The sequence below is a fragment of the Protomyctophum parallelum genome, assembly GCF_964188405.1.
Source record: "Protomyctophum parallelum genome assembly, chromosome: 6".
NCBI lineage: Eukaryota > Metazoa > Chordata > Actinopteri > Myctophiformes > Myctophidae > Protomyctophum > Protomyctophum parallelum.
This window is the reverse complement of record NC_139701.1, coordinates 24,091,784-24,107,278: the sequence shown is the minus strand read 5'-3', so window position 1 is coordinate 24,107,278 and position 15,495 is coordinate 24,091,784. Positions and strand designations below refer to the sequence as shown.

General features: G+C 42.6%; 1 protein-coding gene across 1 annotated transcript in view; it reads left to right on the top strand.

Moving 5' to 3' along the window:
* slc1a7b (solute carrier family 1 member 7b) overlaps positions 1–14,868 on the top strand; it is a gene marked incomplete at its 5' end in the record, with an annotated part of 35,663 nt that extends 20,795 nt beyond the window's left edge. Inside the window, 9 exons of the mRNA XM_083766362.1 lie at positions 1,668–1,883; positions 5,935–5,977; positions 6,090–6,321; positions 6,865–6,964; positions 7,945–8,178; positions 8,810–9,004; positions 13,044–13,178; positions 13,260–13,359; positions 14,155–14,868. Coding sequence (XP_083622488.1) covers positions 1,668–1,883; positions 5,935–5,977; positions 6,090–6,321; positions 6,865–6,964; positions 7,945–8,178; positions 8,810–9,004; positions 13,044–13,178; positions 13,260–13,359; positions 14,155–14,424 — 1,525 coding nt within the window. The 3' untranslated portion in view covers positions 14,425–14,868. The remainder of the gene's footprint in view (positions 1–1,667; positions 1,884–5,934; positions 5,978–6,089; positions 6,322–6,864; positions 6,965–7,944; positions 8,179–8,809; positions 9,005–13,043; positions 13,179–13,259; positions 13,360–14,154) is intronic.
* Positions 14,869–15,495: the final 627 nt, after the last annotated feature.

The following is a 15,495-nucleotide window of genomic DNA, read 5'->3' as shown; positions in this document are numbered from 1 at the left end:
TAACGGCCAAGCTACACCAGGCTTTTCAGCGCGCGTTTACGCGTTTACGCACACACGTGCATTTAGGTCCAGTCCTATTTTAAGCGTGCATATGCGGGGCTCGCGTGTGCGCGTAAAAAGTCTGGTGTAGCTCGGCCGTAAGGCCTATTTATTCATAGTCTGGATTTTCGGTGGCGAGTAAAAACAGAGAGGGCTGGGGAGAGCGGTGGTTTGCTCAGTGACGTCATGTTGTAGTTCGGTGGTCACCTCACCACCGAAAATATTAGACTATGAATAACGCTTGAGGCTCCATCGTGAAAAAATATGGCATCACCGTCCATTTTTATGCGGACCACTCCCAACTATATAAACCTCTGAAAAGAGATGACACCAATGCACTGAAGCCACTGCATGAATGTCTTGTGGACATCAAAGCCTGGATTAATTTTTCATTTTCTTTCAATACCAGGACAGGAAATACATTTCGAGTGCTACTGTATCTGATTAGCTGGATCCTGTATCCTAAGCAAGTGTAATAGCATAAACGTTTGACGTTTTCTCTATGCATTTTGCTGTTGAGCGTCATGTTGCTAAGCGTTCTGTTATAGCATCATGCCACTACTGGTATGAATTGAGGACCCCCTTGAAAACAAGACACCCTGCATCTCAAAGGGCTTATTCTCTAGTTTGTAGTGTTGGAGCTGGTCCCCGGGCAATGACTTCTCAGTACTCAGCCCGCCACTCCTAATGCCTGGGATGGGTCAAATTCAGTGATAGACAATCTACTCAACCCCAGTACTTGTATAGTAGTATAGATATTTCTGGTAAAATAGTACTACCACAAGTAAACGTTGTTCAGTCAATTATTATTCATATTATTAGTGTGGTTGCCCGGGGCAACCAGACTATTGTTATTGTGACACTTCTTTTTCCTCCGGAGGAATCAAGTAATCGAACAATCAAATCGAACTTCAGTTGTGATTGGCTGAGCTATGCATAACGTTTGTAGCAGCTAATTGGCTATTCCGGAGTAATCTAACTTCCGCTGTTATTGGCCGGGCTTTGCATAACGATTGTAGTAGCTAATTGGCTGTTGTTGGTTACGTAACCAATCTATGTTTTACAATCGTTTATAAAGACATGAGGGGGCAGAAGACCTAGAGAACTAGGGACCTAGAGAACTATTCAAGCGTTTTCAAGAGAGTCAAGGAGTCACGGAAAATTGGACAGATGTTGTAGCAAGACTTCACAATATTAGTGAAGACGCAATTTAAACAAAATTGCGTCTTTTCTAGTTATTATTATTATTATTATATAGGCCTGTTTTTTGTACAAAGAGTACTCCAAGAGTATTCCAAAACACCTTTATTCAAAAGTACATTATTTAAATTTTACAGGTTACAATGTACATTGTATGGATCCCCCTACCCCTCCTTATGTAGTGGAGACTGGAGTCAAAAGTAGAACATGTCTTTGAAGAGGAGTTTGAGGAGTGAAAGTATCAAAGTTATTAGTCCAATAATAGGCTGCAAATAGGCTCAAGTGAGTACAGTGTGCAAAGGATTTACTTACTGTATAACTACAGTAGTCAATTAAATGTACTTCATTACTGTCCACAACTGGTCCAATGAACATAATTATCACATAATTTTCACAGTCTATACTGGTCCTTCTCTTTTTGTTTGCAGTTTGATGTCAGGCCTCGCAGCACTGGATGCCAAGTGCTCCAGCCGGCTAGGCCTGATCACAGTGTCCTACTACCTGTGGACCACCTTTGTGGCCGTGGTGGTGGGCATCGTCATGGTGTCTATCATCCACCCGGGGGGAGCGGCACAGAAGGAGGACTCTGGGGACAGTGGCAAGCCAGTCATGAGCTCTGCTGACGCACTGCTGGACCTCATTCGGTAAGACCATTACCTGCGCACGCCAAAATAATTATGGTTCAAATAGCGCGCGCAGACACAGACACACACACACACACACACACACACACACACACACAGACACACATGCATGCACACACACACACACACACACACACCATTTAGTTCATATAATGTGTGTTTGTCACATTATATGTATATTAGTGAGCAGCCATTCCGGCAATAGAGCGTCGCAGTCCCACCCCCTTTCAGAACGACGAGTGGCCAAGGAAATTATTCTCCATTCATTTTCTCCATAGGCTTTTCAAAAAGTATTTATTTAAAGACGGTTAGTAAGAAGAAAAACTAAACAAATAGTGTTGTATCCTGCCTTTATTTTCTTCTTTCAAATTATTTGATCGGAACAAAATATTGTGTTTGTTGTCATGATTTGTCACGATCCGAGTTGGCTTTGTCCGCGGCGTAACAGTCTTTATATAAATACTTTTTGAAAAGCCTATGGAGAAAATGAATGGAGAATCATTTCCTGGGCCACTTCTGAAAGGGGGTGGGACTGCGACGCTCTATTCAGGGATAAGAGTCTTCTTGCTCAGAGACACACATCGACATTCGACACATTGCTGACCTGGCCTGGAATCATACCTGGGACAACCAGGGGCTCACTAACCACTAAGCTATCCACGTTTTTCCCCGCCAACGTACTGGGGCTCCTTGTGTGTGTGCTTTGCTTCCAGGGAGGCAGTGAAGCCAATAGTGTCTGAAGCCAGTAGGAAATCCTGCCTTCCTGAAAGTTCATAGAATGGCCTGTTGTGGCGCTGTCATTGGGCCCAAAAAACCCCATAGCTCCATAGAGGTCCATGTATTTGGGCCCAACTTCACCTAGACTGTATTACCTTAATAAACATGGTCATGAATACTTTCTGCTTCCAGTCACTATTTTAAAGTCTCATAATAGTCATAATATTCTTTTTGGAAAATTATGGTCCCATTTATAAAAAAAATTTCAAGTATGTTCTGAGGGTTGTGGCTACCTTTACAGTCTATGATCGGGATCCACCCCCCGCTCGAGTGAAAATAAAAACCAACGAAGAAGGGGGGAAGTCCCGCCTCGTTGTCTGGGCCAGCCAATGGCCAGCTGGGCCCAAACGGATCTAGAAAGATTCAAGGACTGACAGGCTTCATCTTACGTCCATATAAGACCCGGAGAACGCTTTGTCCATATTTTTTTTACAGTCTATGTTTGCTTCCTTCAGGCCGTATTGCCATGTCTGCTTATTATAAGCAACATTTGACTTGTTTTTTCTGTAAAGTCACTTGCAAATAAATTATTGGTAGTTGCTGGTTGATGTTTCTTTGGGCTTGATTCTAAAGTGTATAGTATTTGGGCTTGCTTCCACATTTCTTCACATCAAGGAACCTCAGATTAATATGCAATTGTTCACAGACATCCATCTGAACATATGTTGTGTCTTTTCTATTGAAATGTTTAAAAAATATTCAAAACATTTCGATTTATTCTCAATGTGTTTTTAAATAACGGATGTACAACCTCACAATGTGTCGCTGTGAACTTGTAGATCAGCTATTTGCATTCGTGCTCATTTTCATAGACCTGGCCACTTGTTTCTCTCGCAAAACTGGCAACACAGCAAGAGAAAGAGGAACTTATGCACACACAAACGCAATGCACTATGGGCTGTATGGAAAAGGTGAATAGGGCTGCCTGCATGTTGCTTGTGGCCTTTTCACTTTCACTTTTATGCTGTATATTGGCCGCTACCCCGCCCCGGAGTGACAGCCAGGCAGTAACAAGCACATTTTTCTTATTTGAACCACATAGTTTTTACCTTTTTTTGTCGAGCCACCTGACACGCTATGCATGCAGATTGCAGAATGAAAACAAAGCAATGCTGGATTGCAGACTCACGTCTTTTATTCCACCAGAATCACCTCTCCACCTGACCTCACACAGCCCAGTGGGCCCACCCACCTTGAACTACAGCCAATCACCTGACCTGACACAGCCCAGTGGGCCCACCCACCTTGAACAACAGCCAATCTAGTGCAATGTTGCTGCTTTACACACAATTGCACTTTTCAGCTGCATTCGCAAAAACAATAAAACACTATTCTTTTAAGACACAATTCATTTCATGTCGTGTATTAATCTAATTACTATTATACTAAAAAGGATAAAGGTGAAGGGAGAAGAGACCTTTTTACAGTACAATAATGTTTCACGTTTACACATACAAATAAATTACACAATAATCAACACAAAAACTTTATTTAGAACACACCCAAATCAAATCACATTACCGCATACATGCAAACGGCATAAACAATATTAGTTTGCCTCTTCTACAAAAATAAAACTTACAAGTTATAGGCAATTCTCTTGTATCATACCGATACCGTATACTTGTATTATTTGCAGCAGCAGAGATCAGACTATCCAGCATAGCTATATATCCACCTCAGTGGACAGTCAAGACAGCCAGTGTTGGTAGGCCAATCAGAGGCAGGCGGGGCGTTACCATGTCTATGCTCAGCCGCACATTAGATATACGCGTACAGACTACAGTATACATCATTGGCACAGTGTGTTGGGATTGGGAGGACATCTCTTTACTTTCTCCCTCACTGAGAAATTCTGAGATCTATTCAAATTGCACATATTGCAGGCATTGTGTCCCAGCATTGCTGCTCAAAGTGGTTTTAGTTCATGGCTAATTTGCATATTAGACCATGAAAAGGTTCACCTAGGATTGGTGACATCACACAACTGGCTCAGATTTTGAGGAAATACAGAGAAGCTCATCAACTTCCGGACTCCTTCTTTTGGCCGGGCGTGGTTAGATTTAGGCTAGCCTCGGAAACCCAGACGTTTTTATTTCTGGGTCCGAGTCGACTTCAATACTGCATAGAGTAGCGCAAACGTCGATCACTCTCTGCCGATTTCTGATCGTCTGCACCTTTGTTAAATTGACACACACGCGCACACAGTACACACACTCCTCTCTCTCTCTCTGTCGCTCTAATTAATTAGTCTCATGTCCAGCAGCTGCGCACAGTTTCTGCCGGCGGATCCTGCCGGGAGCTGCCTATGCCATAGAAAGCATAGGTGAGTTCCAGGCTAGCTCTGGTGCATGTTAGGATTTCTCCTTAACGCTATGCTATACTTTCAACTTCCTGCGCTCGCTTCACAGGCTGCACAGCCTGTCGACTGCTGCAAAAATAGAAAATAACGTAATACAAAATTCTTTGTTGTTGTTGTTGAGTTTATGGAGTAAAAATAAAATATTTCACCGGAAGAATTTTTTTTTTAGTTATCCACTGTGCCCTCTACCTCTACAGATCTTGTCAATCGATAATTCCCATTGACCAGATCTTTCCTTCTGGTAAAATATTTTCTTTTCTGGCCAAAAGGTGTATTTTAGACGTGTGGTGGGTGCGTCCACTAGGGAAAGTATAGGCTTTCAACTCCACAAAACAGTCTTTGCATTGGTGAGTACTACTGAGTAGCGAAAGTCACAATCGCTTCACAGGCTGTGCAGCCTGTGAAGTGATCGCAGGAAGTTGAAAGTCCCATAGCGTTAAGGAGACGTTCTTTTAACGCTATGGACCTGAGCTAGGTTTAAGCATAGTTTATGTGAGGTTAGTATTAGGGTAAATGGTGCATTTATATATCGCCTTGGGAGCTTTACAGATTGTGCATTACATTCACCCATTCACACACACATTCATACACCAATGGCGGTGGAAACCATGCAAGACACCAACCAGCTAAATGCAGTGTTTTGTCCCGAATGGGCTTCGGTAAAGACGTCTGGAGGAATTCACCTTTAATGTCACTCAATGTTATTCAGGACATGACTTCTGTATCCTGTCATTACTTTATACAGTACTTGCACTAACGAATACAAAGGAAGGGAAAGTCTGGCTACAATGGATGAGAGTGAATATAGGCATATGTGTTCTGCCTGACAGCAACAATTAAATGACTATAGACCTATGTGCTTGTCTTTTTACTTTTATGTCACATTCATGAATATTTCCCTCTGTCTTGCAGCAACATGTTTCCATCTAATCTGGTTCAGGCGACGTTTCAACAGGTGAGGGCGTTTCAGGCTACACAGCACACTGCACACGACAAATCACATAACACAAGTGATTTGTCATGACCAGGGGAGGCTAATGGTCCCCTTTTCTATTCCCTTCCATTAGTACCGGACAAGCAGTCAGATCATCGTTAAACCGAAACCCACTGTGAGTCAGAGCCTATCAGAGTCCAGCACACCGCGAGCGCTCATCTACGGCATCCGGGATGATAATGGAACTGGCATACAGAACTTCGCCCTCGACCTGACACCGCCTCCCGATGTAATCGTACGCACACGGCCAGGAAACAGCGATGGGATGAATGTGCTAGGAATAGTCATCTTTTCATCCACCATGGGTAAAGACCAGGCCAGTGGCTTCCATTGCCAACCTGCGGGCTGGGGCCCCTAAATAGTTGGCAAAACACTATGATTTTAATAATATAATTCAGTCAGATAACTCACGAATAGATTTAACCAATATTTATTATAGAATAAGAAGACACCTGTTGTGCGATTTGTGGACTGTGGCCACGATCAAGGATGTCTCCATAGCAACTTGCTATGTTATCGTACTTTCACCACAGACATTGAGATAACGTGACCTGGCACACAAATCCGAAATAAATCTGTGGCCCTACTCCCACATAAACACATGACTTTCATGAACTCAGACTCAATACACACTGTCGAGGCTTCTCCTTCTTTCCCTCTTTCCACATCATGCCTGCCTAACTGCAGGGATGACTGCAGACTGCAGAATGCAGTGTTTTTTTCTATGCTTGTAGAATAATGTACCATTTATGGCAAAGATAATTGATCTAAAGGGAAGAGGAGGGGGGCCTAGTAGAGACCCCAACGTTTATATAGTTGTTAAATATGTATATTAATTTTCCTCACAGGCATCATGCTGGGAAGGATGGGACCAAATGGCATTCCCTTGGTGAATTTCTGCCAGAGTTTGAATGAGGCTGTCCTGAGAATTGTGGCCATCGTTATATGGTATAGTTTGACTTTACATTTTTACGATGTATTAGTATTGTCTCGGCCAGGCCAAAGGCGTATCCAAGACTATGTTTCACCTGTGTGTGTGTGTGTGTGTGTGTGTATGTGTATGTGTATGTGTATGTGTATGTGTATGTGTATGTGTATGTGTATGTGTATGTGTGTGTGTGTGTGTGTGTGTGTGTGCGTGCAACTAATCTCTGGCAACTTTGCATGCACACTCTCTGGAGGCCAAGTAAAAGCCTCTACTTTCACATCGGCCTGTTTGAGGAACACATTGCAAAAACACATTGCAAAAACACATTAATTACACATTAATCATACACATTTTGTCCAAACATCATGCAAATCGATACACATTATCTCTATAGTCATGATCAAGATGGATCTCTCCAATTGTTCATATTCCATGTTTATTGGCTAACACTTTTTACTACTAACGCCTGTGCTACGAGGAGCACTTTTCTAGCTATTATTGTTGTTATTATTTGCATGCTGAGATGTGAGAATGACTCTCAGAATTTCTCATCACCCTTCTCACACCAAACACATTCTCATTCCCAACTCATTTCGATGCTTTGTCATGATTATGTATCTGTGGCACCCAGGATGCCCTTTCACGTACACCATGTTGATAACGACAGATCATAACCAATTCCCACCCTATCAGTATAGTTAGACCGCGCGTGCTCATTTGGCAGAAACGGGCTTCACAACGCTCGATGCGGGCTCTCACTCGATGCAATGTTTTAATGCCAACATCGCCTTGTTCTCAATCAATTCCACATTCCGTCGTCAGTCAATGGCATTTTTGGTAATACCCTGCACATTGAAAAATGGTCCTAAAGGTGTACTCATTTCATTGACCCAGTGACACCAACGGGTCCTGCATGGCCAAGCATCCATATGTGAAATTGGGAGTAAGAATATGTTGGCGCTGCTACGTTTGACCTTTGACCCTAACTGTGGTGAACCAGGTACTTCCCGTTTGGCATTGTGTTTCTGGTTGCTGGGAAGATCCTGGAGATGAGTGACCCGTCAGACATGGGGAAGAAGCTGGGCTTCTACGCATTCACCGTGGTGTTTGGCTTGATACTGCATGGCCTCTTCATCCTCCCAGCCATGTACTTCTTCATCACCAAGAAGAGCCCCATTGTTTACATTCGGGGGATCCTCCAGGCCCTGCTGATTGCCCTGGCCACCTCCTCCAGGTAAAGGGGCATGTCATTTACAAACATTTTATGTTTGCAAAGTAAATGTAGTAAACTAACGCAAATAATTCTAAGATGTGAGACAAGAGGAAAAATATTTTTTTGTTTAGTTTTTCTTCTTTTTTTTCAACTGGGCTGCATCCACAATCAGTAATTCATTCCCAGCAATGCACAAACAAAGAATATTTGCCAGGAATGTTTGCCTTTGTACTCCATCCAAATCTATCTACTATACTTTACTACTTCAATTTAACATCTGCTTTCTCTTTATTTTGTGTCAACAGTTCCATTTCACAGTATGGCACCTTCACTCTCTTTAGATTAATCTCATGTGTGCGCTCTGCATATAAATACTATAAAAATAAAAAATCCTTTTCACTGGAACAAGAATAACACTCAAAGGGCATAAAGGAGAACGGAAAAGGAAAAGCTCTGCTATTTGTTATTGAAAAAAGAATGTACTGGAAAACACTGTGACCTTTCCTGTGCTTCTGAGTGCAATACAATATGTCATCTGATTGGACTAGACTCTAGTCACTTGACTAGAGGATATTCATTTGCAATGCAACTTTCCTTAATGTGACTTTTTCATATTTATCAGCACTTTGAGTTCACTCTGTCTCTGTTCCAGCTCGGCCACTCTGCCTATCACCTTCAAGTGCCTCTTGGAGAACAACCACATCGACCGCCGCATCATCCGCTTTGTGCTCCCAGTGGGCGCCACCATCAACATGGATGGCACGGCTCTGTACGAGGCCGTGGCGGCCATATTCATCGCACAGGTCAATAATTACGAGCTGGACTTTGGCCAGATCATCACCATCAGGTTGGTAGTAAATCCGGATGACAGACTGCTGCGGTAGTGCGGTCGTATCGTGCCATCTGTGCATAGATGCTTATTAACATGCTAGAGATATGATGAGGCTTTAATGTCGCTCACTTCACATGATGATACCACCACATCAGACTAATCCAGTCCCCTCAGCATCGGGAGGGGGAGGGAAGGGGAGACCTTTGTTAATCCCATGGGGGAAATTCTGTTTCAGCTTCACCCAACTGATGCATCCCTGCTTGATTGATTAATTGATTGATTGATGTTTTTTTTTTACACAAATGCATGTACATGAACATAATATTTGTACATGTCTGGCAGAGATTGAGGTAGATAAATACATTCTTACAATATCCAACACACTGGACAACTAACAAACTGTTAATGGAACCTGCTACAACTCAACTGATTAGTGGTTAGATGCTGATTATGGTCATTATGAGCGCTCGGGGGGTTAAGACCAATGCATACTACACCAGCATAGACAAAAGTTTTTTTGGTTCGGCATTCAGTGCTCAGTTCAGTTTTATTTTCGGAATGGTGGACATACAGTTCATACATAACAAATAATTTCCTTTTATTTATTTTCTACGTCTTTTGAGTGTCCGTTGCTTATGTCCTGTCCAATATCTGAAAAAGAGCTAGGGAGGCTTGTCAGGCCCTACCCCTGGAGTCCATTGCATATTTAGGTGCATGTGTTGTGCATACATTCATTTTGTCCTTATATTAGATATAATACATATCTAAAGCATTCAAAGTCAAAGCTTCGGGTGGGCGCCTTCAGAACTTTGTCGGTTGTTCTGCGCCTCCGAGATGTTCTGAACTAGTTTGGCTACTGTGATTGGTCAGAAGTCAAGGTCAAACATTCAATTCGTTTTGTTTCCACATTCAGCCCAGCTTCATTCACTGCCAGCAGTGAAAAGAGAGTATAGCAGCAGTAGTTTGGAAGGGACATGACTGTAGTATCATGAGCCAACTTCCCAGACGTGCAAACTCCTCTTAAATCTCTCTCTTGTGACTACTCATATCGTAAGAATTTCACAAAGTCACAAATTCCGACCAGCGCGACACAATATCCAGGTATTAAAACCATCGGTTCCAGTGCTGTTGACTGTAGTGTAAACTGCTTCAGTCAGTGGCTTGCTCGAGTGAACAGTGTCATTGTGTCAACAATCACCAAGACCAGTAGTCGCGATGTAGTAGCAAACTTTTCATGATTGGCTGGGCAAGTGGGCAGCCTGTCACTCAAGATGCAACTGTGCCTTTGCGCCACTGAGACAAAAACAGTCCGTTTCATAATTTCCTGGCCTCCAAGCCAATAGAAAAAGCTAGGGCTGGCCTCTAAGCTAAACATGATCAGACACAGATGCACTTGTTTTCTTTATATTGCTAAGGCAACCACCTGCAAATGACATTTCATTTCTTGTTTTATTCAGTCTGCGGAGCCCTCCCGAACGGAACCGTTGTGGTGAACAATGCAGCTAACATTAGATAGCATTAGTTTTGCACGAAAAACACTCCTTGGGCTAAATTAGCCCATAGCCACTTGCCCAAATGTGCCCAAGTGTGATGACCTCATCACATTTGTGATGACCTCATCACATTTGTGATGACCTCATCACATTTGTGATGACGGCTATGGACGTTTTTACCCCAAGGAGTGTATTTCGTGCAAAACTAATGCTTGCAATGGATTTGGAATCATGAATAACCCCTAGTTTAACACGTCACATGCTACTTAAAGCATAATTAAAATGTATCAATCCATCAATTTTTAATATGTTATTTGGATGACCCTAAGGGCTGTATTTTGCGTGTCTTAAGTACCAGGTCTTATTCCCTAACTTGAGTAAACTAAAGACCTGGAGGCGTGATCAATGCCATTTGGCTATTCTGAGTGGCCAAAGAGCATTGACCACGCCTCCAGGTCTTTAGTTTACTCAAGTTAGGGAATAAGACCTGGTACTTAAGACACGCAAAATACAGCAAAGGATCATGAAAAACCTTGAACGATTACTATTGCAATTTATTTTGGGCCAAATCTTAGATTGACTGGCCTATCTGTTGAGTACTGACTTATCACTGACCAAGAAATCCAAACAAGGATGTGCGTTGTCGTCCAACCCTTGAGCTCTCTGTACTGTACAGTATGCGTTTGTAATATGAATCCATAACAAAGCAACAGCAGACTGAGATCTCCACTAATCTCTCTGTTTAAAGGAGCCACGTGATGTGGATAAAACGCCATCTCCTAGTCACGCCACCCAAGCCCCCATCCCCCGACAGGCCGACACACACATACAGTACACACACATGCCCACTACACTCTCACCATCAGGTTGTGTTTTGAAAACCTCTACGCTATACTGACTTCAGCAGCGTCCCAGCTCAAGGCCTATTCATAGTCTGGATTTTCGGTGGTGAGGTGACCACCGGAGCTGAAATAACGTTGAGCGGTGGTGAGTAAAAACAGAGAGAAGGGCTGGAGCGGTGGCAGTGGTTTGCTCTTCACCGCGGCTCGTGACGTCATGTTGTAGTTCGGTGGTCACCTAACCACCGAAAATCCAGACTATGTATGAGCCTTCACACTCACAAAACATCACACATGCCAAACTCTGTATATGGAATATAAAATGCCCCTAATTTCCATCTCCATATAATCAAAATGAATTATCAAAGCATCAACATTTGTTCGCGGTTTTCTTATCAAGTACTACTACCACGTGCCTCCAGGTCCCCAACAAACACTCAAATCAGGAATCTGGCCAAACATGAGGCCTCTTCTTCTTCTTTTAGTTTCCGGCAGGCTGTACACTGTTGTGGTTGCACTGTCACCTTGCTCTCGCTCGGGTTCTTCACTGCTTCTGTATAAGACATTCCCCTAGCTTTTTCCCTGACCCTATTCACCTTCATCTCTCTTCACTTTTCTTGGGCATTGCGCTGATCCGGCATATTGTTCACCTCTTCTTGTTCTTTACACTTCTCCTCGCAGGTGTCCCTCCCACACATAAGCATCTCACTGGTGCCCTCTCACAAGGCCTGACCCTGTAACTCACATAATCCTGGTATACTCTCTCCGGCAATACACTCCCATTAAATGTCAGTCGTACAGACTTTGTTTTCTCCCGATCCTCGAAATCGCGTTAACCTTTTTGCTTCACACACACCATCAACTTCCAGAAAAAGATTTTCCTTCAATGTCAGAGGCACTCCACTCTTTTCCCTTCCCAGGAGTTTAGAGCAACTCACCGGACAGATATTGAGGGTTTACAGACATATGTCTGCTCTTCGTTTTTACAATCGATGACGACCATTCCCGTTCTAGTGACCCGTGAATGTACCTTCCCGATCAACCTATCCACAAACTTTCCAAAAATGCCGTCTTTCAGACTTGTCAGCTGTCATCCCAACAACAAACATTTCTCTCCCATCTGCTGACCCACTCAAATCACTCCTCTTTCTATCCGCTCTCTTATTGTTGATATCATCCTCATCAGAACCTTGGCTTCCATTGTCCGCTTCCTCAAACGACGACATTTCCAACATGAGGCCTCAAACCTGGTCACCCCTTTTATGCACTACCCTTAAAAGGGGCCGTGCTAGTAATGACACAGCTTTTTCTCATGTGTCCACAGTAATTTATATGGGGCTATAGCTACTGTATCTCAATTTTTCTGTATTGTCAAGCTAAGGTTTAAGGAGCAGGGAGTTTTGGTTGCTGCAGAGAGAAGGAAGGATTAAGCTGAGTGTTGTTTGAAAACAGTACAAATGCCATGGACAAAATGTCCCAGGACTCAGGATGGTTGAAGAATCTATTATCTGTGTATGACAATGTCATAGGACGGTAGTACGGAAGTACAGTATAAATCAAATCAGTTGAACTGTTATTTTAATACTTGTATTTATTTACTTATTTACTATTTATTTAATGGATGTGATTCTCTCATCTCCATTTCATGTGAAATATCTTTGTCCTCTTTCAATGGCTCTGTACAATTTATTATCAGTAATTTCGTTTTCCCCAACCATGCAGCATCACAGCCACTGCAGCCAGTATCGGTGCAGCAGGGATTCCACAGGCCGGCCTCGTCACTATGGTGATTGTGTTGACATCAGTCGGTTTGCCAACTGATGACATCACGCTCATCATTGCAGTCGATTGGGCATTGTAAGTAATACACTTATACATGTTGTTCCGCTGTGTGATTGTGTGATACAGAGACATTTCATGCAGTGTCCTCCTTCTCAGGGACAGATTTCGTACTATGGTGAATGTAATGGGGGACGCTTTGGCCACAGGCATCATGGCACACATCTGCAGGAAAGACTTCATAAAAGAGGGAGATGGGGTGAGTTTTTGAGTAATAATGTTTTATTCTTAACCACTTAAATCCTATTACTACTACTAAAAATAAAAACATTTTCGAATCCTTGACATGCCCAGAATTGCTATGCCATTATAATACTATTCTATTCTTCGATATAAAAAGATGTGAACGCTTGTGCACTCTTACGGTCACTCCCTTTGATGAACTTGAAGAACAAATGAGGCAGTTGTTCTGTGTATGTACTGACGGCTTTATTGTAGCAAGCATCGCTTCCAAAGCCCACGTCTCAAAACTGACATAAAACACAAATAAATCATGATCAGAATGAGCAACATGAAACAAAGCACATAACGTAATATAAAGAAATTACTCGTGAACAAAACAAGTCTTTTACCTCACTGACTGCACGTAAGTCATCATAACCAGGACTGAAAGGAAACAAATAACGATCAATGAACCTCATCATGAAATGTAACATAGAACTTAAATATTGACAACTTAAACCATTGATACATAAATAACAAACGAACGTTTAACTTTGTATGCTCCATGTTCAATGTGACAAACTCCCGTCTGCCCAGCATGGACGGAAGCTGCAATAACCTGTGCGATCCTGAGCTTATTCCAAACTATATGGTCATGTTACCGGAAATGACACAATCAAACTTCCGGAACACACATTTTACCCAAATCATCAAATAAGTAAAATATCAAACAAAATAATGACAAAAACCATAATTATGGCATTCACACTTACAGTACTATTATTCTGTGCCCTAGTCATTTCCTTCCTCTCCTCCCCCATCGTACTCCCAGGTACCGTTGATCTGCGAGGCCAAACCCGTGCAGAGTCCCTCGCCGATGCCACTGATGAACTGTCGAAACAATAATGGCAGCTACCAACCGCCTCGCATGGATGTCAAGGGGGAGCTAATAACCCCTGATGTGGCCCGCCTCATGCAGCTGGAGGAGGGTGTCCGACCGCCAAACGAGAGAAAAAAGCCCCCTATACCCCCGAGGCACAGAAAAAAGGACAAATGGTACCACTGTACCATTGACATGGATGGCGTTGAGACAAATGTATAAGCCTCCCAGTACACACAGCTCATAACATTAGGATTAACGTCGGGCCGGAGATGGAAAGCCAGCATGACTCTTGTTCACCATTCTCCATCTGAATTACAGAGAAAGTATCTCAATGGGAATTGTTGCTATAGTAAGTCCTTCACTCCTGCACTGAACTGACCAGCAACAGGATACACAATGGTGAATTACTGTGATGCGCGACATCAATGATATCCAAATGAAACTGTGAGAGCTAGTGACAATTAATTCCAGGTGACCAAGGACAAAATTACTATACTCATATAACTCCCCTTAGTGGGAGTAGCAGTGACACACAGTAAAATCCTAGTGTTCATTTAACTGTACATTCACTTCTCAACTGATGTACATAGTGTGTGAATATTTGCATTACTTATAACTGATTTCTACATTTTATATGATTTCTTAATTATGGTACATTCTCATATTTGTCCCAGTGTGCAAAATATCCCTGTGAATGAACATCTGTTATTTTGTCACTTCTGTCATAACTTCATAAAGTAGAGAAGATGGGGTGGAGGACCATCGTCCTCCACCCCATCTTCTCTACTTTATGAAAAGTGTAGAGTAGACAAACAAAGTGACTCCTCTTCATTTTATTTTGCCTTAACAATGCTGGTGGTGCTAAGCTGCTGCTGCTGATGATGATGATGATGATGATGATGATGACAAAAGGGTACTGGGGCCAAATATAGTCGGTCTGAAACACCAACTTCTCTTGGGGCCACATTACGCCATTCGTACAGTAACTTGGCATATGGCTTCAACTTGAAAAGTGCAAAAACTACTTGTAATGTTATATAAACCAAGTGGTACATCATTTTGTTTCTATGTTCTGCTCAAGTTGTTTTGTCTCTGTTCTGGTTCTATTTTACCTACACTATCAGTAACTTATTTCAGGGAAATTAATGTCAAGGAGTGAGCTTATGCTGTGCTCTTCATCTAATGGCAAGGCTGGAGTAGACAACATATAATGGCAAGGCTGGAGTAGACAACATATAATGGCAAGGCTGGAGTAGACAACATATAATGGCAAGGCTGGAGTAGACAAAA